General features: G+C 43.6%; 1 protein-coding gene across 5 annotated transcripts; it reads right to left on the reverse strand.

Moving 5' to 3' along the window:
- Nucleotides 1-245: 245 nt before the first annotated feature.
- LOC121591557 (heterogeneous nuclear ribonucleoprotein K homolog) lies at nt 246-24,089 on the reverse strand. 5 transcript variants are annotated; one of them, XM_041912203.1, is made up of 10 exons: nt 23,907-24,089; nt 16,846-17,047; nt 16,627-16,683; nt 14,041-14,084; nt 11,648-11,720; nt 10,758-10,856; nt 3,764-4,197; nt 3,446-3,665; nt 3,192-3,361; nt 246-2,589 (listed from the first exon to the last, which is right to left on the reverse strand). In XM_041912203.1, exons 2-10 carry the CDS (start codon nt 17,038-17,040, stop codon nt 2,538-2,540), a joined length of 1,344 nt encoding a protein of 447 aa, XP_041768137.1. In that variant the 5' UTR covers nt 17,041-17,047; nt 23,907-24,089; the 3' UTR covers nt 246-2,537. The 5 variants fall into 5 exon arrangements, with proteins under 5 accessions (XP_041768137.1, XP_041768138.1, XP_041768139.1 ...); XM_041912204.1 differs by lacking the exon at nt 23,907-24,089 and adding an exon at nt 18,790-18,923; XM_041912205.1 differs by lacking the exon at nt 23,907-24,089 and adding an exon at nt 18,766-18,923.
- Between the last annotated feature and the right edge of the window lie 280 nt (nt 24,090-24,369).

The following is a 24,369-nucleotide window of genomic DNA, read 5'->3' on the forward strand; positions in this document are numbered from 1 at the left end:
AAGCTCACTTGCTTATGTACATTCAGATGTTCTAATGTGACACTTTCCTGACTCGTTTGGCACCCCGTTGAACAAGCAAATATGAAATTCCAATTATATTCCCATTGAGTCTGTACAGAAAGGGTGCTAATAAGAAAGAAGTCAAGAAAGTGCCCCAAAATTATGAGGAACCCTTTAAGATTCTGTTTAAGTTGTTATTTTTAAATATACACACACTTAATTTACTAACACACATTCATACTTCATCAAACAATATATCGTGTTTTATTCATTTCAGTTCCACTGTATTTCATTTACTAGAAAGTACGTTTCTAGCAGTTTGAAGGAACCTTTCCTATATTTGAGATTCAAATTTAGTCATTATTCTCACATTATCCTTTCGAATCATGCATCCATACAAGAAAACAGATAAAAAAAAAGATTGAACAACAAGATGATCTCCTCTATTTATATATATTTTTTTAATACTACACAATTCGTGTTTTTGCGTCCACACTTCTTAGTCTGTCGGTTTCAAAACAATGGTTTATGTATGTAGATGACTTGGCGCAATGTAAAGCGCGCGTGCACAAACACGCTCTCTTTTCGCGAGTTTGTGTCTTCTTCCCTTTCTCATGCTCTCATTTCTCATTTCAAACTTTTCAATAATACACCATTCTCCTGTGTCCAGAACCTCATAAAAGACCACGTTTGCTTCTTATTACCCCGTCTAATATATATTTTCTTGTATTACGGTTTGTTTTTGTTCTATCGCTAATAACAGCGCATAGAGTTTTAGAGCACTTTCAATACATTTGGTATGCTTGGTTGGGTGAGAGAGAGAGAGAGAGAGAGTTGTGTGTATTCAAGTACAATTGAATGTAACTATGTAATGGCGCGATTTTTTATTTTATTTTATTTTCGCTGTTTTGCCTATGCTTTCCTAATCTCACACACTGACTGACACGCGGCGACACATACACTCACACGCACACACAAAGACGTTGTTTTAAGAGATGAAATCGTACTGTTTATTATTAAAAGAACACACACACACACACTTTTCCCAAGCCCCCGAGAACGGAGCATGGAAAATAGGTAAATGTGTGTAATATTTTGTGAGTAGTTAAGTGTGCATTTGTCGTGAGTGTGTGAGAGCCGCTGTTTTGGTTCATTGGATGGCTGGTTGGATGGTTGATTATACGGTTAAGTTCATCATCTCTTATCGTAAATGGAAGTAGAACATACTGTGGTCAAAAAATGCACTCGGGGATTGGGGTCGTAACTGCTCCCCTTCACTTCATCTCGTTACATCTATTCTACACACTGGACATATGATGCACGTACTATATTTGGGAGCAAAAAGAGGGACAAATCGGTAGAAAATGCGTTTTTGGCTTCCCACTTAATCTTGTTAGCGAGTTGTTTAGATGTATTGAATAGAGTCGGAGGATTAGCGTAATCTTGAAGGCCTACAAGACTTAATTGCAGCGATTGCGCTTTTTATTTCGATTTTATTTAATTCATGAGATTACTGGGAATTTCGCTGGTTCAAAAAAGACACTTGGCGTACCTGTGTGTATGTGTGTTTAGTTTTTGTATGTTTGAGAGGACACAAATGTTTCCTTTTCATGGATTCAAAAATATCCATCATCCAGCGCGCTCGCTGAGCTGGGAGAAATAGTAAGTAACAGTAAAATTCTCTCCTTCTCTATTTCTCTCGCTCTATTCTATCCTGACTGCAAAAGACGACGGTGAAACTAAGGATGAACGTAAAGACTAAACTATATTACCCTGCCGGTTTTTAAACTGCCAATGCGATATACTAATCTGTAAGAAAATGCCCGTATTATCAATAATGCGCGGAACCAGTGTAATGGTTCGCTAGTGATGCACTAGGTAAAATCATATTTCTTATGGTCGTCCCACTTCCCACACAACCTACAAGCACATCAGCATCCTAGCAAAAGCGCAACATATAATAGCATTGTCACGATAGGGACGTGATTAATAGTGAAATAGTGAAACCGAATGGTGGTTGACTGTAGTTATTGAAAAGTTTTGGGTTTTTTGCCATGATAGCAGTGATCTTCTCTCCTTTCCGGTAAGTAAAAAGTGTAGCGGAAGGATATCAAAGGCAAATGAAATGCTTACACTACACCGTAGAATGACCGTACCGTACCGTACACAGTTATCAAATGTAAAAATGCTCTTATTTAGGGGATTTTCGCGCCTGTTTGCCGCTGCTACTGCTGCTATTGAGATAAAATCTATTGTAGTTAAACAGTAAAAGCATACACGTCTTGTAGTAGTTCTACTTCCATGCTGTTTTCTTTCTGTTGCTGACAAAACACGCGCGCCCCCGCTTAGGAGAAGAAGACTAGGCTTGCTTAATGTTCTTTTCCAACCTCTGTCCTAGACCATGTCTAAAAGTTCGCAATATTTCTTACGTACTCAAAACAATGTTACATTCTTCAACATGCTGGCGGGAACGCGGCCTCGGCGCTCGGGCTGGATTGCGCGCGCACACACCCTGTTCAGTTTGCACCACCATTTATTTAGTTGCGATTGAAACCACCCGATCCAGCGCCACTCAAGTTTTCGCGAACGCTACAAAAAGAGAAAAACAAAGAAAAAGGAAAGGGTTGTTATACTTAAACTCTCTCTTTCTGAACAAAGCATGCACATTAGGACTATTTGGTAATGATATATATATGGCACAGCTTGTCACACAACACACATTCAGTCAAACAAGCACAACCCGTGCGAATGGGACCAATCCATGAGAGTGGTGTTAGTATTAAGAGTCGGATGAACGGTTATATTCGGTAGCGAGGGGCAAACTTTGTAGAAAGACGAGAGATTTATTGTTAGTATCATAAGCCAAACAACAAAATCACTAGTCTTCCATACAATGTTTTGCCATGGCAGAAGAGGATGTTCGAGATGCGGTCCCAGTTGACGAAGGCGCGATGGGGTTAAAACAAGCGATAACAAACACCTAGGAGGCTAATGAAGATGATGTTTTTTGGTTATAACCGTTGTGTGATAGCTATCTCCGTTGGCTTGGGTTTTCATGTCTTAATCGTTTTTTTTTTTTTATATTAAAAGCACCAACTTAACACTATTCGTGCAAAAACACCGATACACACCCTTAAAAATACATGTACGATAGAGCGAGTAGTAGAAGGTGATGTGTGTTCTCTATTTACCTTTGCTGTAGCATATATTGCGCCGCCTGAATTTCCTTCGGTGTGCCGGTAATCGTAATGATCCGATCGTTCGACCCGGGCAAGGCTTCGTCGATCTGGATGAAAGCGTTCGACTCATTCCGAATGCGACGTATTCGGCCACCTCCCTTGCCGATAATGGCACCAGCAAGCTGCGAATGTACAGTAGAATACAACATTAAAGCATGTCCTACTACCACCCCCTCCCTCCCCAACTCCCATCCTGCCTCACTTACATCTTTGGGTATTGTGACCTGCGTAGAGGTTTTGTTATCCATAGCACCATTGTTGCCGCCGCCGAAGCTTCCCAGACTGCCGTTGCCGAGGTTGCCGCCCGCGCCGCCCAGATTCAAGCTGCCGAGATTGCTGAGCGCTAGACTGTTGCCACCGCCAAAGCTGCCACCCATATTATTGCCGTTGATGGGATTAGCCCACGGGTTAATGTAATCCCTGTCCCTAGGGAAGGGAAAGAAAGGGCAGAGGGCAAAACATAAACCAGCTGCACTCTCACGCACACACCCCCACCGCACCGCGCGCCACTAGCAACACCCTACCTCATCCCGCCGCCGCCGCCTCCGCCCACACCGGCCCCGGCACCACGGTTCGCCCGATCGTTGCCGCGATCGTAGCCGCCACCGCGGTTGGAGCGGCCCCGGTCTTCGTACCGATCGCCCCCACCGCCGCCGCGCCGATCGTAACCGCTGCCGGGAGCAGCACCGCCAGCATTGCGGCCACCGTTGCGGAAGGCACCGCTGCCACCGCCGCCACCTCCACCGACACCGTAGCCGCCGTACTCGTCCGCGTACATGTCGTCGTAGTTGTGCGGATCATAGTTATGCACCGGGCCCTTGATCGGTGTGCCCTTGATCAGTTTGATGATCTCGTTCAGCGTTTTCAGGCACTGCTCCTCGCTGCCTATCACCTGGGCAATGCGGTCTGTGCTTTGCGGTGGTATGTTAGAGAAGATTTTAAGCCGGCATCCGATTTCCTGTAAGGAATTGAAATAAAAGAAATAAACAAACATATTATTAGTGAGGAGTTTTTAAACTGAAAATGGATGGAAAGTTTTTGTCCTATACTCTCTTAGACAATAGACTTTCAATAGAAAATTGGAAGGGAAATTGTTTTTTGCGTTCGCCACAAGTTCATTTAGCTCAACGATGCGTTGTTCGTAAACGATATAACACACCAAACTTCTATTGAGAAAGCCAATTAGCTGACCAAAGAAGATATTGAGCATCTGTTTCTTCATGGAACAAAGAACATGCCCATTCTACCCTCATTTTACTCTATTTGGTGTATTTGGCAAATTTATAAGAAAACACATTCAGGGCGAAGAAGCAGCGATGCGAAAAAGACGCAAACACTCCACGATAAATAGATTCCCAACTGGTTCCCTGATCACACGACACGATCAGGATCCATTCCCTCTACCCATTTGCATTTCCCCTTCCAACGCACGCTGCCAGCAGCATGGTGTTTTAGACTTTGGGCTTGAAAAGGACGAATTGCGCGCGCAAATTGCCACTGGTTTCGCACACATATGCTAAATGGGCTTCCTCCTCTCATGCAACCGATCTGTTCTCTGTGGTTGTTCAGCGCACCAGCTTCAACGAATGCAAATCCATTTTTATGTCCTTTTTCCCCCAATAATGAGAGAGCGATGGCACAATTACAGCAAGCCGTAGAGTACGCCGTACCATGCTTCTCCTTTCTACCGTTGTTTCGAACTATTTCCTGTGTTTGTACCGTGTCGTCGTCGTCGTCATCGTCGTTTGGTGAACGACATGATCGTCAGGAAACGCGTTTGCACCATCTGCGCGCGCGCCTATGTGGCGCGCAGCAGCAATTTAGCTCTCCGAATTAACAACTGAACACGAAGCAGAAGGAAGAATAACTAAAAAAAGGAATGGTTCGCTGCCGTTCCTGTACAGGAAGTGCAAGAATGCGATGAAGAAGAGAGTCAGACATAAAACTAACGGATGTGGCATAGCAGAGACACGGGACAGAGAAAAAAGGAAAGAAGCAAAAAGGATAACAGCAACAACAAAAACCGAGCGCGCTCAGCAGCTGTACCGGGATGTAATGCTGAGAAAACAACATGCTAGCAAAAATGGAAAGAAAAGAACAAAATAATAATTACTTCAGACACACACACCTTGGTCGGCTATTCGAGCCACGAACCCTGGGGATCGAACCCTAGGCTTCTATTTGACTGACAGATCAAACACATTCATGGGCAACAAGCAAGAGAACGAAATGGCAGACATTAAATTCATTAGAATTTTCACCACTTTACACACCTTCGTTTCGGCATTTCTTGTGCCGTGTCGTAGTGCGAACTGAAGATTCTTACACATTCTCCGTACGAATCTGTTGTAGTTCCCTTGCATCATTGATAAAAGGAAAAGAAAAAGATGCGGGCGAACTAAATATTAAATGATGTGTTGTACTACGTGGGAAAGGAAGGGAAGAAAAGAACGGAAAAAGGTGACATTACACGCAACAGGGGACAACTGAAACACACTAAAATTACGATCCCGCTGCTGAAACACCGTGACGGTGACGAGGCAGATGTGAACCTGAGAAGGATGAACAAAATTTAATGCTCCACATAGCCACACAAACACACACGCATACAAAGGTGCTACCGAGTCCGTAAGAAAAAGGAGAAAGAACACACACACATAAAAAACCCATGTTCATTGCTTACTCCAAAAAAGACAGCTGGTAACCAAAACCGACAGTATCCGCCGCTCGAAGAGAAAAAGGTTTCATCAGCCCTTCTTTTTTGTGGATGCTTTTCTTTTCCAATACTCTATTTTTTCTGTATTATCTTTATCCTTCTATTTCGGCCTCTTCTCGCCTAATACAGGCAGCAAAAGCCGCCCCAGCAAAAGAGCCTTTCGAAAGCCAGTTAAAATGATTTTAAAATTCTTCCCAAACGAGATCTCGATCGAACCCCCCTCGGAGTGATTTAAATGTCATCAAACAATCGTTTTGTAATTTACCATTCTCGTCCCCACCGGAGAGCGGAGAAATAAATCGACTACCAAGAGCCTCCCCACCCCCCGGGTGTGAGCATCATTACAAGTGCCGCTCGTACACGTTTTGTGTTGTGAGTGTGATAGTGGACGATTTGAAACCTCAAATGCCCCCCATTACGACCACCCAAATTTGGTGCACCGTGCACAGAGCCGGAAACACAACTAAGGATTCGGGCGGATTTAACACGTTTTATCGATCTAATGTCTCTTCTTCTGCTGCTTTCCATACACACACACCACATACACACCAGAGACCACAGCAACAATGTGGGGTAGTGTGTGTGTGTGTGTGTGTGTGTGTGTGTGTGTGTGTGTGTGTGTGTGTGTGAATATATTTGTATGTGTTTGTATGCATTGCAGAAGGGCCGGGGCCGTGAGGGTTTGCTAAGGGGGGGAATTAATACAAATCCTCTTCTAATCCTTCTTCGGACATGGATCGAGGTTTAAGCAGAAACATCCTGTCACGCCGTTCGCATACCATACGTTGTACCAACAAAGGGCGGTAAAGTGAAAAGCAGCTACTGTAGGTATTTCAATTGTTTGACCATTACCATTAGAAAAGATTTGTATTGGAAAATCGGACTTACCACCATCGTGTTGAGCTGTTACTACTGCCGAACATCAGTACAGGCCAAAGAAGTGAGTGTTTCCTGCTCGCCTTTTTCCTTCTGTGCGGCGCTTCGCTTCCCTTCGGCACAGTGAAACACGACGGAGCTGCTACTGCCGACTCTCCAACGGGGAACATCATTTGCTTGCTCTCCGGCGAGACAAATTGAAATATTTCTTTGTTCGATACACCGCAACAGGAAGTACCGAAAACAAAGCACCACCTAGGTGACCCACAACCGAGGCAGTCACAGTCAGGCAGGACAATCCAGCGAAGGGAAAGCGCGCGCGCACTCACACATACACACGCACAACGCACTCTACGAACGCGCACCTTCCGCCGCAGTTTAGTGTGGACGGCCGCGAATTACTCTTCATCAAATTTAGTTAACAAACTTAAATTGGATAGAACAACCATCCTTTGCAGCTGTCAAACCGTTCAGTTAATTTCTTTGCGGCACAGTTTAATATTCTCGCTCGTGCGATTGCTACCGATTACTTGCCGAGCACCACGAGGAGCTGGTCCAGGGACTTCTTTTCCACAAAATGTCAACTAAAACTTTTGCCCAACCGCTGGCTAGCCACTGCACACACACAGTACGACTAAGGATATTTAGACGAAACAGAAAAAGTAACTTCACCACCATCAATGGAGGGAGGAGGGAAGGTAGCAGCGGTAGGCAGGACGAGAAATCAATCGGGAGAAGCCGGGCCAAACTCCGTAGTTCCTCGAACGGCAACTGTTCGGTGCCAACTGAATCACGAGAAACGTGTCCACTGAGCAGAAAGCTGTTGCGCATGCCTTAACACTCCTCTCGTTTGCGTCTCCCAATCATCCCTATCCGTGCGTAGTAGGCCACTCTCTCTCTCTCTCTAACTCTCACACTCTCTCTTTATCTACCTTTGCTTGTTCCTCACGCGCATCTGGTTCCAAAAGCAGGGAATGCAGTGTCCTTTTCCAATCTACTTTTCGTCTTCACCCGTCAGAGCACTCCAGCTGCCACGCACCGTAGCGCATATGCACACACACACACACGCCTGCACACATACAGACTCTCTTTTTTCTATCGATGTTGGTTACGCTCTTCTTCTGACTCTGCTGTGCGCGCCGCTGTGTATCTTGCCAAAGATTGCCGCTCTCGCGCGCTCCCAAAAAAACGTGGTTTTCCATCCACGTACACGTGCACGCATACAGAGGCAGGCACGTGACAGCGTACATCATCATCCTACCACCGCCGTCTTGGTAGATGCTTTCTGCCCCTTTCTCAGAAGATCCTTTTTGCCTTCTTCTTTGTGTAGAAATACTGCCTCTCCCCGCAGCCCGGTCGTCACTCCCTGTCATACCTTCCCAAAAACCTAGTCACTCTCGATGACAATGAACCCATGGTGGTACAACGAACAACTGCCGCTGCGACGACCTCGGCCGTGTCCGCGTTCAAAAACCAACATACGCTTCTTCCCGCCGTTCTTCTCAGTGCGGTCTGTAATGCTTCCTTACAGTACGATTCCTCCCGGTGTACCTGGCGATGATGGTGCAGCTGGCACACCCGTAACTTCTTCCCGCTGCTGCTGTTGCTGTTGCTATTGCCGGACTTTAGGGCTCATTTTATACAATCAATCAATAGACGACCTCTCACTCTCTCCCTCCCTCTTTCACTTGCGTTCGCTCTCTATCTCTCGCTGTTCAGGAGGATTGTATTTTTGTACACGTTGGTGGCTAGCACCTGCCTGCAGCATATGCCCTACTACAACTGTGCGCTTCCATATGGTAGCAAAGAAATTAATACAAAAAGATTCTCTGCCAGCCTTCTTTGAATGCCTTGCTTGCTTGCTTTCCAGAGAACGGACCAACTGCTCAGATATTCAAGGTCCAAAGTGTAAATATTTCACAATTTTTGTTGTATCAAACAGAAAAAAAAGAAATAAACCATTATCCTAAATCATCGTACGAAATAAAATGCACTCTATCGCCTTTGGAACGGTGCTTTAAACATATTTGCCGATTTGCTACTACATACGCACACGTGCACCATCGTGGATACTTCTCCGCACACGTTACCATTCACCCAAACGCATTTAATACAAGTTAAAATGGAAATTGTAAAACAGTTTGCCGCCACGCAGACCACATACAATCGTTCATTACTCCCCACATCAACTCAACATGACGTCGGGAAAACCGCAAGACAAGGACATACGGACAAGCAGTGTGTGCGGCGAGTAGTATGTGTCGCCTGAAAACGGTACAATAATTACCCTACATTTCAGATCTACAGGCCCCTATTCCCATTTGGTTGCTCCCCCAATGCGGACACCAAAAGAACTTGAAACACACACAGCATGGGAGTGAAGCAAATGTGCACTGCTCTCATTATAACCAGTGGTTAGGAGTCATAATTATTTCCATGAAACGCTCAAAATAGTTTCCAGCATGCATGCGTGCGCGAGGAGCAAAGGGGTAAAGAAGTCAACGGACGAAGGTAGTAGAGGAGTGACGCACAGCTAAAGCAGGTCATAGCCCAACCACTAGTAGGCGCCTTCCAGTAGCCGTGGTTAACCGAGTCTGCAACTTCCCTACGATCTCCAGTTGCGTGCCCGCGCACAAGGATATGTCGGGCGCGGTTATGAGTACCACATACACACACACGCAAGGCGGGGAAAAGAGTCCTGAGACATGAAGAGAGTGTGCGTGTGCGTGGCGGTGCAACGTTTACTACTACATGCAATCGCCGATTACACCCCGCACAACACATCCCAACAATGCTGCCCGCCCGCCTGCGTCACGGTTCCGTGCGTATCTTAATAACGATTTGCTTTTGTCATCTGTTCTGCCACAGGATTACACGTACCGACCCCGTCGACTGGGCACGCTACGAAACGGCGAACCGACCGAACCCTCCGGGCCTCTCTGCTGCGACTGCTGCTGCTGCTAGTTTGTGGCCAAAGCATTACGCAGCTAACCAACACATACTGCTGGCGCCATTAAATGCGCTCACTGCAGACAGAAATATCTTCCCGCTCCTTCACCATCGCACCACCGGTCGGCCCAACCACTCTCGCTGTCGATCATTTCGAGCGCTCTCGCCAGGCGAACGCTTTTCCGACCAGCGATTTCTTTTCCCCGGTGTAAAATCTTACCACCGTGGCACCTCGGTGGCGCGCATAACCCTGCATCGAACACGCGACGTACGGTGGTGTGCCGACGATGACGCGGATGTGATGATGGCTACAATTTCCCAATTCCTAGAGATATATTTTCGCCAAACTGTGAGCACTGGAAGGACTTCTCTTTCCTTGTGTGTGTTTTTTTTCTTGCTCATGTGTGTTCAACGTTTTAGCGCAATGAATTCGAGTACTGCGATGCACTGACGTCATATTGGTATGGAAATTGGCTTACACGCAACTATAGCGACACCCCATACATTTGCTTCCCCAGCAAAAGATGCAGCGAAGTTAAACCTAGGTGTAGTGTACCAAAAGGATTTCAAGCTGAGTACACACACATACAAACAATTATGCAAACATGGGACCCATTTTAGCATCACCGAAAAAACAGCAAGAAACAAGAAGAAGAAGAAAACATATCACGGTTGGCAAACTACCGCAACTAAGACACTGGCGTAACAAAGGAATGATAATTGTCACCACTGTGGCACCGGGGCACAGGAGAGCGGGAGGAGTAAACACAGGTCACATTCGACGGTGCTTAAACTGTTGACTTAGAATTCATAATTTATCCTACGCTGGATGATAAATTATGCAGGCGGTTCGCGACATGCGCCACATTTTAAGAGGCGGTAAAGTGCACCTAGGATGAACGTACCGCACGAGCGGGCGCGTACGAGTTCGACATTTAATTTTGCTTTAATTTTTAATGTTGGTGTGGTGTACTTACATCCTTGATCTCCTTTATTTTGCTTCCACCGCGGCCGATGACGCATCCTGCCAGGCTGAGATGAATCAGTATTCTCAACTCGTACTCATTATCGCCGGCCTAGTTCGATCGGGTGCGATCGGGGACATGGAAAATGGGACACGAAAAGGATAACACGAGTTAGAAAAATATTAAGAAGAAATGTAAAAAATTATTTTTCGACTACATCGAGGAAAAACACCTATTTATTGTGCCGTATTTGTAGAAAACAAGACTGATATTTGGTACATACACAATGTTAACCTATTATCAACGACTGGCGCCGATTAACCAGCCAATGTCCGGCACGAGTACTCTAAAAGGACTTCACAACTCGCCACATCGTGGTAGGAAAAACCAAAGGCTGAAAAACACACCAGTTCTTCTGTGCCAGCAAAACGTAGACATCAGTATCAAAAGAGTACAGTCGATACGTACAACAACAAAAAAACGCACTGCTTGCCACAAACAAATCAACAACACGAACCAAATGAGTGTAAATACAGGGTACGGTACGTCTACCACGTACAGACAATCCGACGCCATGCACTTTATGAAAATTTAAACTTGTAATTACGGACAACACGCGATACCAATTGGACGAACCGCACGTCGGTATATATACTCGGGGCGGCTGTGGTTTAGTTAAAACGAAACAGTTAAATTCGAAAAAAAGGTTATACATTTCATTTCACTCTAGAATGTGACACGAATAGAAGGCGCATTATACAGTTACACTCTTGTCACAACTATACAATGCATTAACAATATACATTAACGACCAAACCCGTTTTCTCATGTTCTCGGGCTTTCCAATAGGAATACGTATGTTTTATTTTCATAGGAGTTCTTATACAGGTAGGTTTACTCACCCGATCAAGATGCTTCATCACATCCTTCACTACTTTCGTCACTGTCTCCATATCGCCACCAATGGTAAGCACACTGTAAATACAACGACCGAGAAAGATAAAAACCCACAATTCATTAAACATAAATGCATTCACATTGCAGCTGGTAGGGATAGGAGAGTATACAAGTACAATAGGTTTGCGTTAGCAACATGTACAACAACAATAATCACGATCAGAATATGTCGCAAAGGTACATTAGTGTATAGTTTTATGGAAACAAACAAATTATGCTGCGTCTTCACCGGCAAGAAGATTCATGTGTAGCATCATTGCGCATTGTATAAGAAAACATGTTACAAATTTTACGAAAAAAAAACTATTCCGACATGATTTTAGGTATGCGAAAAAAAAAATTATTTTATAATTGTATGTATTTCATTTTTAAATTGTATCCCACCAGGTTACAATGTTTTCAGTCATTTAAGGAAGCTTACTTAGTTCAAACTTTACATCATGAGTGTGTATGTGTGTGTGTGTGTGTGTGTGATAGGGAACTCTTGCGGGAATTTGCGTTCCTCGAACGGATTTCAAGGCAACAGACAAGTGGGGATTGTGATTATGAGAGATATTTTTGGAATAAATGTGAGTTAATTTTAATACATACAACACATATTGATATTACCTATACGCGCAACCAAACAATTATGATTGGTGGTTTTAGAAAGGAATTCGGACACGTGATGTCTGTTACTTTGTGTACGCAAATTTGGGAAGGTCTTAGAATAGTATAAGCTACAAATTTGTTAATATGAAGATATTGGCATTGAACTGGGAATTAGTACATGAAGTGTGGGAGGAGCCTTTCTTTTAATGCCTGACCAAGAAAAAAGAATCATTACGATTTAATGTATCCACAAAAACAAGCAATAATTATATTATTTTCTAAAACAACGTAAGCCGCTGTGGTAGAGGTGGTAACATAACAACGATGCACTCATACTAAGAGAGTCACAAAAAGACAGGGTATGGATTCGAAGGTTATTTTTCTTCCAGCAGCGATCGTGAGGATACATAAGATAAAACGAAAGTAGCAAACACAGAAAGGGAAACAAAAGGAAAAACAAACGAACATTCACACACACACACACACACACACACACACACACACACACACACATAAGATATTGCAGATACGATATATGTTCAATAAGGATGGGTGTGTTTAGAACGTATGATCAACAGAACGCTAGAAACAGGTGAAAGAATCGTGATCCAAGAATCGGTTTCTATTGTGGGAGATAGTTTTAAGCTATTTCAAGTTAATCGATTCGGGAAACCTTTTTGAGCGGGAAACACATTTCGAAACGGGTACGAAGAAGGATTGTGGAATAATAGTTGTTACTTCTTATTTTGAGAAGGATTTCTACCAGAGCGTTGATGGTGAATCTTCAAACACGTAGAACACAAACAGATTAAATTTTTGGGTATTAGATACTGGGCGGGAGGAAGGGAGGAACACATACATTCTAGGGTCTCTTCTCTCTCTACCATCCACATTGCAACAGTCGATTAGATGAGATACGTTTATGTTACAAAGAGGGACACATATGCTGAGCAGAATAATATCTACAATTTTTCATTATCAAATTCCGATTGCAAGCACTACCATCTGGAGGTCGAAGAAAGGAATCAAAATGTAGTCTAGTGATCGACAAAATAAGCTCTCTTCCAAAACGTACACGATCGTAGGCGACTACACCAAGTATTTGTGTACACAGCACTCCATTCCATAAGACGGCAGATGCATGGTGTGGCAGGTGCATTTATTCCTAATTAATGGTGACGGAAGAATACTTCCCCTCTATATGGAAAAAGAGTAACTAATGCTTTCATCTTTCCTTTTTACCGTTATCAACAGATGCAGAGCTGTTGTAGTTACTGTAACATGCAACACACCCGGTACATCAATTAGGAACGGTCGGAGAGCTCTTCATCTTCTTTTCTTTTGAAATTCTCTCACCTTTCCAAATGGGAGTGCTTTTCTCGAAGGTGGCATTTGAAAATTGTATTCCCGTTTATTACCATTTTAGTACAACAATTACAAACAGAACATATTATCTATCTCGACAGATGTACAAAAGAATGATGCTAATTTGCAAAACCAAAAGGTGGATGGTGGAGAGGCGGATGAGAGATTTACACATTTACAAACGATTGCAAAAGAAAAGGGATACCAGATACTGATACAACAACAACACTCTTCGGCATGGGCGGGTGGTGGTATGGAGTATGGAAAAAAGATGTCTGTGGATCATGTTGTTGATTTTCTTGGATAGTTATTTGTAATAGTTCAGTGGTTCAGTTTGCTTAGAGAATATATAAAGAGAAAAATAAAAGAAAGAGGTCTTTACCGTTCGGGGCCAGTACAGTCGCCTACATTCACTTGGGCTTGATACTGCGCATTTGGGGGGATGATGTGCGCACAAAGGACACGCAGCCGCACAGAAGAAGATTGTGTATGTGTGTGCGTGTGTTTTTTGTTTTGTTCAATTGGTTTGTTTGATTTAAGTGACACAGGCACATATACACACGACACACAGACACGAGTTTGTAGAGTCGTAGAGTGTTTATGGTTTGGCACACATTAGTTTTGGCAATATGCACACACACACACACGATTGGTTTTTTTTTTTTTGGTTTCGATTCGGGTTGTTTTGGGGGTTTGATCGATCAAACGATGTTGGGAATGCGGTGCGCCGTTCGTGAAACACACACATGGCCAGCGATGCATGTGTGTAAAGAAACACCATTGGAAAAGAGAGAAAGAGAGAGAGAGAGAGAGAAAGAGAGAGAAGAGAGAGAGAGAGAGAGAGAGAGTAGAAATTTATATTATTTTCCAGAAGAGATGATCCGAGTCAGGTCAGGCACGAACGGATGAACGAGTAAGCGGGCGGGCAGGCGGGCAATCAGACGAGTAAGTCAGGCGCACATCGGGTGAGCGATCATCACGGGGGCAGGACATATGGAACAACAGGGTCGGTTTTATCGTGACGTTGTTTGGTGGTGGTAGCAGTAGCAGATGGTAATGGTAGTAGTGATAGCAGAAATGGTAATAATAGCAATAACATTCGGTCGGTAGCGATGGTGCACATTTTCCGCAACAAAGCCAGAGTGTGAGGACGTTGATGATCCAACAGTGAAGTTGTCAAGACGGTGATGATCGTCACCATCATCGAAATCGTACGATCGGGGGTTATTATATTGGGGTTCCACATTTCGTTGATTACCACGCGCAATCATGGTTACGATCCATAGCGATCGTTGACCATTTCACCAAACCGTGGGCAATGATCGTTAACGTTGGCGGGGTTAGAATGGGAGATTCGATCGTTTTGGTTGGTGGTTGCCATATTGATTATGGAGTCACGATTTGAGTCCCATGGGTTTGACATGCCGGGCGATCGGGAATACCAAGAGGGCAGTTGGTGGTAGGCGAGGCAAGTAAGTGAGCATATCGAGTTCGATTTTGAGATCAGTTCGTTTAGTTGCCAGCATAGAGTTTTGTACAGACACACGCCAGAGAAACCGGAGACACCCCGTGGTGATAGTGATTAGCAATGTTGGCACAAGGTAATCGGGCAGGCGCAGTCAGCAAGGGTTGAGCCATGACGGTACAGATGATATACGTAATATAGTGGTGGAACCGACGGGTTATAAACGAGTACATTGCCAAGTGTTATCCAGAAGCGAATTTATGTAGCACCACATTACACAAGCCGTCCACCATCGAGATAGGGTATATCATTGTTCACGCCATTAGACGGTGCGCGCGTGTTAGGTGTGAGGAACGTTATTGTCGATTGGTACCCGACAAAAAGTAGTGTTCGTGTTTTTTTTTGTGTGTAATGTGCACAACGGATATTTCACCAGAAGACAGGAGACACCACCGTAATCGCCATCGGTTGGGACATCAATTTCGGGTTTCCGGACATCGCAGGTTGGCAGGGGTATGGTTTTTAGAGCGTTTCGATTTGTTAATATCAGCGGGCGTTCAAATGTATTGATGTTTTCCCCCAAAATATAGTAGTGGTGGTAGTAGTAGTAGGACCAGTGTGTGGTATTTGGTTGGTGGCGGTAATATAGCAGTAGATGAACATGGGTAGTCATTTTTTTATTTCAATTACACGGTACCAACGGTTTAACACACCCGAGAATCGATAGATTACGGAATACATATGAGAAGGGGGGAAAGGAGAAAGAAGAAAAAATCATATTTAGATACAAGCTTACGTTGCAAACCAACCATTCATTATTAACATCAATAAAGGACACGAAACGAATCAGAAGAAAGTCGATCGAGGCAAACTAATAACGGTATAAAACACAATCGTCCAAACCAAAGTTGATGGATCGTTTACAGAAGACGATTGAACTAACCAAACGTTACTCGACACTAACACGAGAAGCGTCCTGCACCCAACTGAACTGCAGACTGACAATTTATCGAGGACTAGGACTATCAAAAACGACAAGAGACTAGAATGAAATAGTTACAGTTCTTTTAATCCCTGGTGGTAGATATGCTGACAGAACCGGAAAATGATTTAATACACGGTTAGTATGCAATGTGTACAATAGATCATCTACAGTGGGATTTGCGCAGCTAATACTAAAGACCTGCAGAGAATTTTGCTATTTATATTCTGTTAACACTAGATTCGCTCATTCTGTGATGGAAATAGTGCATCATCATTTCGTTTGTCCCATACAAGAAATAACAATTTAGTACCGAAAATTTTACGTAATTATTGCATTCTGCAACAGACAATTGAGATGGGGAGTAAGATTTGGTTAACTAATAATCGCACCGTTGTCGAAAGCAGTGTAACAAGAGGAAAACGAAATAAAGTTCAACGAGTAAACAAAACTAAACAAACTAGACATACGCATTAGTTTTTAGAAAATTATAAAACAAACATAATCGTCAGTAACCATACCTCTGTCCGTAGCTTTTGGATGTTGTGGCCTCCTTTTCCTATGATAGCTCCAGCCATCTTGATTATCAGGACAACGGTTCGATGGCAAGGCACAGAGATGCAAGCGGACAAAACAAGAGAAATAGAGAGGAGAGGTGAATTAATTTTCTTGTCAATCTTAAAAATCACAATCCACACGTTTAACGCAGGAGATTGTTTGCAATACTTCAGATCACTTACCTTGCTCGGAATCAGCAACCGAACCTCCTGCTCCTCGGAGCGCATCCGCTTCACAGACGACTTGCTGCTCGAATCAGACGAATCTTCAGCGTGAGCATTGTTTTTGGAACTCTGTTCATCGTTAGATCCGTCCTGTTCTGTGGACACTTGCTCCTCATTTGCGCCGTCGCAGGCATCTTCGTTTCCACGCTTCATTTTATGGCTGCAATAAAATGGAATAAAACAAAACCACGCACACAGACGCAACTTTAGTTACACTCTTTGCTTTGATTATGGTAATTAGCGCTCTGTCGACTTGTTTGTTGTTGCTCAAGACCTAGCAATCAAAACCTAGAGTACGCGTTAACAATCACAACTAGCTTCAGGGCTGTGAGTGGGATTGTAGAAAATTTAAATCTAAACCAGATTTCACTGCGACTCGCACCCTACACAGGCACCAGTGGGGCGGTGGGGGTTTAGTTTGTGTGGGCCACGTGTGGATTACATCAGGACAATCAATGTTTAGAGGCATCAACTTATAAGGAAACGTGATCAACCCTAACAGCAGTCAGCTTCTGCGTTATACTTGTTACGAGCGAAATGGGGATTTATCACCAACACCTTTAAATAATTCTTGGTAACTGCTAATAAATTGGTTCCACATGTTTGAAACTAAGATTGGTGAGATCAATATCCCACCACCGGTCTACCACCGGTAGACTTATAAGCAATCTAGCATTTTAGATCCTCTCTAATTCTTAAAAATTTTCAAACGTTACGGATAATACCTAACGTTTTCGAATATCATATATAACTCATGGATTATATCTTTATAGGTGGCAAAAACAATAACAATTCAATCAGACACACGATAATTGTAAAGGACATGGATTTTCAGAATATATGTACCTCATTCGTATTTTTCATAACCGTGACCGATCAACAGAACTGATTCAGATGGATCATGTGATCATCTGATACTAAAACAACATTTCCTCACAAACAACCTTGCCATCACACTAGCAACACAGGAATTCACTGTACACTGATACGGTATCTGCTATTTGTGCTCACTGAGAGCTACACAAAAGGACAACTAACACAGAACCTTTCACATTGTGAGGATCCCAGACCCCAGGAACCATTTAGATGCACCGGAAATGTAGGACTGACCATGCTGCTAGCAATGGACCCATATTTATTGATAAAAATTTCTATGCCCGTGGAAGATATGCTGCAAACGGCTAGTATCATCCTGTACACCCGCCACTTGTCACAGTGCTGTGGTCGACTTCCACGGAGGGGAAGTTCGTTCACCATTTACTAGGACTATCAAATCGAAGGGACATATTTACTAGGTAGACATCGCACTGGCCACATCATTGGTACACGTAAGTGTCTATCTATTTTCTCCACTTCTCATCCATCCATCTCATCTCCATCCGTTCCACGCGGTTCTACCCCTTTTACATGGACAAATGAGAGGGGGAAGAGGACAGCCCTCGAATACTACGGCGATTTTCCCCCTTGCGGATAGAACTTAATCATTACACATGCCACGAAACTATTACCACATAGAGCCGCGCCACCACGATCCATCGTCCATCGTCGAACCGCCGCACAGACACAACTTCGAAACTGGTAATTTATTTTTCTTTTTTTTCACAACACCATATCGCCGTACGTCGCCTAATAGCGTTGCGCGGGTGCTAGTGGTGGTGCTTGTGCATGGAATATTATTTTTCAATACCAATGCTCACGACATCGGCAATAAATAGGACACAATGCAAACACATGGCGAGCCTTCAGAGTGGGTTAATGTTTAAAATTTCTTTTTAACAACAGTTTTTTCCGTTATACATTTTTTTCTTCTTCAAAGCAAACATCACACACCTCGGACAACAGTTTTGTAAATAAAATGGAGAGCTTAACGTTACATACTTCCTATAAATCGTCACCCAATACCTTGTGCGCCGGGGCAACCTGCTCCAATTGTTGCTGGTGTGCGCTTTAGCAAAAAGACGATACACGAACGAAATTCTAACTTCCGCACGATCGAGAGTGATCGTACGTACTACTTGACCCACTGAAACTGACTGAAAAATCCATCGTCGCCTTCAGAGACGTGTGTCTGCTTATTCCGGCGACAAACAAACAAAACAACCAAACAAGATCATAAAACCGCTGCCCACGCCAATCTCGTTGAGATCAGCGTGCGTTTCACTGTACCACCACGTCCACCACGAGACGGTGGTCGGAGCACTCAGCAGAGCAAGGGGTAACACAGTGGGAAGGGCGCGAGAGTGGGCCTTCGTTTACTTTCCACTTCTATACGGGATCACAAATTCCAACGGTACAGGTGTAGGTCGCAGCAGCCGCAAGATAGGTGTGCTTACGCAGCACTTTACGAACACAGCCGCGATTTGTCGACCCGCCACCGCAACCGCCGCCGACGACGACACAGCTGATGGTGCTTCTGGTGGTGTTGGTGGTAATGTTCGCCGACCACAAGGATCGTAGTAATACCCCTTAATAAAGCGTAGTGACGATCATTCGACAACCAAGCCGGTCGACTATAAACCCCGCCATACCGCGGAAGAAGAATGCAGATCTCCTTCAGTTAATAAGTTTGATGTTAAATTGTGACTGTGAGTGTACATTCTGAATCTCGCATAACACGTTTCGTTGCATAACTCATGCGCAATGGATTTAAGCTTTAATTTAAATAAAATCATATACAGTCACTGATATACAGTCCCGTCCCTGTGCGTTACAAAACCATGTTCAATACATTTCAGAGCCAATTCAGACCGAATTCCAGTGACCAGACAACAAAGTGTTCTAATTTGTATTCATCGTTTAAATCTGTAATATACTTCTATTTTTAGCTCATTACATACATTACAGGTATTCTCCGATATACGACATACTCGATAAACGCAATTTTCTAAATTTTACAGTTCTTTGAGCAAATTGTACTAACTGGACACATTGTTTGTCAAATGCCAAAAAAAAATCCCTTTTGCTCGAATTTTTTCGAACCAAAATTGTCATCTTCAGCTGGAATCAGATCAATTAACTAATTTAGTGACTAAAACCTGCAACCTATCAGAAAAATTACACAAAAATAAGCTATAATTTGAGTGAAAACCTCGAAATTCGACATACTTATTAAAAGCGTATATCAGGGATACATTACGTATACCGGGGATACAGGTGCGGGTAAACTTTCGCAGTAATATTTCATACATAATCTCTAGCATAGCTAATATTTCTATTTGTTTGTATACTATTTTACTATTTCCTAAGAAAGTAGATGCACTGCAAAATGAACACCATTACAACGAGCAAATCAATAACCAAACGTTATGTAGTTGTCTATTTAGGTTTTGCAAAGTAGTAAGGTTTTAAAATATGCATAGCCAGCTGCAAAGTTTCATCGTTATTCTCAATGCAAATCGTGGGTGAATAATGTATGCTATAGGAGCAGCGGAAATTCGCAACGTTCTTCATTCAGCACGGGTAAAGAAGAGGGACTTTTACAGATTCGACACAAAAGACAAGAAATTTACACAAAAAAAAGTAGAACTATTAGACAATATTCTAAAAAAAAAAGGTTTTTATATTAAATTTTCATAATTACTAGGATACTAACAGACATCGTAATGGCCAGATAATTTGGGTCTCAGGCATTGGCACAGAACATTAGTTACTTCTAACAGTATAATAAATAATACGAGCATGATAACTTGTATTATTTTACTTTTTTTAAGAATACGCTTCCACCAACAAAATTGGAAAGCAATCAAAATGCGTGATAAAGAAAGCATTCTATTTTGCTCTTGATAGAAATCCAAGAAATTTGTACATTTGTGAAATTGTGTAATAATCATTATTTAATACCCGTCGATTGCCTGTTGTCCTACCGTACAGTTCCACCCTTCGGACGAACGCACAGCACACAATTAGCGTAATATGTGCCTCTTTCGGAATGATTTGCATCGATAAAGCAAAAGCAATACTATCTCCTCCTTCTCCGCAGGCCTATGTAGCCACGAACATCAATCGAAGACAAATGATAGAATACCCTCCCCCCTGACCCTGGTCATCTCCTTCACTCCTTCCATCTTTTCCCTTTCCCTCTCACCATTCCATAATGATCTTCTCCAGTCTGGCTGACCCAACACTTTACTTCCTTCCCTGACATTATGTTCTAATACATAGAAAGAAAGTTACCATCCACGGCCCTGCCGCCGTGTTTCATGCACCCGGTGGAACGAACCACCGAACCAGAGCATCTCACACGGTCCCCCCACACACCGCCACTGAGGAGTGGTGTGCGTTTGGAGTGGGTGATGGTGGTGCTTTCATCAAACTATTGCAAGCGCCAACCCAACCCATTCACGCTGGTGTCTATTATGTATGTAATAGCCTAAATTGATGGGACATATGCCGCCAGCCTGTCCGAGCGCGCCGCAACAGTCTTTGGCAGCAAAAGCGCCGCACAACGTCACCAGGGGGTAGTTATCTTTTTTACACGCCGGCTAATGTTTGATATTTCTCCTCCAATGTCAAAACAAATCGGTTTCCATGGTGCCCAGCGACAATGCTTTCGCTGCAGCTTTTCGTCATTTTTCCGTTCACCCACCCCTCACCACCCCAGTAAGCTCAATTCCCATCCAAGCCCCGATTAAGGGGAATCGAAAACCGATGTTCTCCGCGTGTGGGTAATGGGTCTTTTCAGTTTGGCCGCAAGCAGAACTCTACCCCCTCGAAGCCATGCTTGTAGCTAGTTATCTCTGTGTTTTTTTCCGGTAGTGGGCATATTAAAGGTGGTCTTGGCCGTAACAAAAAAAAAAACCACAGTATGTACCATTGGTGGACACGCTCATTGCCGTCAGTTTTCTTTTTTTTTCACACGCTTCATGTAACTGTCATGTAAAACGTCTGCCCGTCACACATTTATACATTCTAGCTTTTTAATCGGTTATTGATTTGTATCTGGCCAAAGAATTTAATTTCGTCACCGTTAAGAACCGATCTCATGGGTTAGGAGGATACTACATCTCAAGATATTTTGATGGCCCTTTGAAGTCCAGATTTTTTTAGCAATGACTTTCAATCATTCACTTCTTTAATGCAGTAAATATGAACGAACGTTCATGAACATGAAAGGAAAACATTCAAAAAGGTGTTAAAGAAGCCACTCCAAGACCCCATTCCGAACATTTAAAATCTTACCTACAAAATTTATATTTTTTATAGAAATAAATAAAAAATATAATGCTATTAAAGTCCTCAACAGCGCCGTTGTAATACACGTTCGTTACTTCCAGCAAAACAGACGCCACAATCCATTCTATCGATAACATTCACAAATGGCTTTCAAACATACGTAGACCCATTCGTAGAAGGCCGTGAGGGCATTTTCTTATCAGTCGTTCTTACACAAGCAACAACGAAATGGAATGGCATCCTCCCAACTGGATTGGTTCGTCTAATTCGCTTCCCCAAAAAAACAATCCCCAATAAAACCATAAACAAATCAAGTATTTCCACGTTCACAACGAACGATTTTCTTTGCACAATGTGCACTGGAGAGAAAATCGATTCGTAATAATTCCTTGCCTGTCGTGCCCTTTTCTACGCGTTACTGAAATACGGCTGGCCGCTCTCGCGCTCTTACCATCTCTGTTTGCCCACATACACGCACATAATTTTCCGGAAGTCGGCTCTATAAAACTCGCCAAAGTGTGTGAGTCATTGCCTCGACACGCATCTTTGCACATTTTGTGCCTTTTTTGTATGAAGGGGCACCTCCAAAATTTTGACACTTATTTCTATTCGTCCGCACGCTGTTTCCACAATTGACTCGGGATATTCTGGTGTCATTTCTCAACGTCGCATAATGAACAAAGGAACAGGAACTTGCCGCCCCATCCCCATAGGCAGGATTGTTGTTGTTCGACAAGAAACAGCGACGAGACGCGTAAATATTTGATCGTCATTTACATATTCGCTCGGGACGGGGGCAAAGAGCGATGAGGGATTGTGACCAATTTTACCAAAAGGCGAAATTTGACCCACTAAAAAGCTGAAAAAATAAACAACGTCCGCTCACACGCACGCACGGCAGTCTCTGGAAGACAGTACGTACGCTCGGTACCGTTATAAGCCGGCAGATTCTGATGATCCGAGCGGTTTTTAAGCAACGTACTACCCCATTATTATTGACCACAATCGCACTTGCTGTCAATCCTGCAGTTTTCTTTTTTTTTTTTCTTCTAAATGCCTCTCTGCTCCCGAACCTTCAGCACGCACTTGGTCCAAATTCTAGCACGGAGCGTTACATAACCTTTTTTCGGGAGCATCGAAATCGAGAAGAGTCCGCATAATGTCCATTCACATTATTCCCCCCGCAGACGAGATTTTTCATCGAGAAAATGAATGAAGATGAATCGGCTACAAGTTCTGCGTTCCGTCCGGATGGGCGTGCGTGGCTTGTAGAATAGTCGCGCACATTTCGCCATTTTCCTTCGACCTGGGGGCTGACCGTTTCGACGCGAGAAAGCACCGTGGTGTCCGGAAGAAAACTTTCTCCCTATTACCACGGAGCTCGCCCGGTTTGAAGGAATAACAACAAGAGCATAATGTTCTCTTTCCACCCGGGAGGCACGTCGTTGCATAACGTGGACAAATTCGGCCGATAAACCCCGACCCCGACACTGCCTGTTTTCGCTTCGTCCCGACAGACCTTGACGCCGTTCATGGACCACACCATGGTGCCCGCTCCGGCTTAAGAAACCGGTTCCCAGTGACCTTCAAGTGCACGTTTTCCTTCACGCTTGGGGAAAGGACATTGGTGCGGCGCCAGCAAAGAAACGGTCCGTGGATCACCTCTTGCGCGTTATTCGCAGTGCCATTGCTACGGCGTGCACAACCCGGTAGACAACCACACACATATGCACAAACACACACACCCGCACACTTTCCCGGTCCCGGTTGGAACATTTTCCGCTTACCGTTTAGTGGCACGGCGGCGGCAAGGCACACACCCTTTCTATACGTGAATTTACACTTACCCTTGTTGAGAATCGAATCACACCAACAATTGCACGGCTATTTTGTTTATGGCTGTTACTTTGCTCCAAAAAAATACTTTCCCGCAAAGCTTGGCGTGGCTTGCAAACACAATGAACTGTCTGCCTATTTCGAGGAAGAAAATGGAGCAAGCACAGCAGCACAGTCAAACCCACAGCAGTGATCTGTACCGCTTTTTGACGTCATCGTAGCAGCACCGTTCGGAGTCGCTCGCGAGAACGAGATGCCCGGAGTGGCAACGAATGAAGCTTCGCTTGACAGTGTGGGGTTGGACTATGCGCGCTGCACGGTTGCTAGAGAACGGTCTCGTTTTCTTTTTATTTATAGCATAAATCTCAGTAAAAATGAGGAAAATACCATTTTTTGCAATGAAAAAACAAGATGAAAAATTTCTGATTTACTGGTTGTATCTTTACGACTATTTATACATTTGTTTGAAATATG

The sequence above is a fragment of the Anopheles merus genome, chromosome 2L, assembly GCF_017562075.2.
Source record: "Anopheles merus strain MAF chromosome 2L, AmerM5.1, whole genome shotgun sequence".
NCBI classification, from domain to species: Eukaryota; Metazoa; Arthropoda; class Insecta; order Diptera; family Culicidae; genus Anopheles; species Anopheles merus.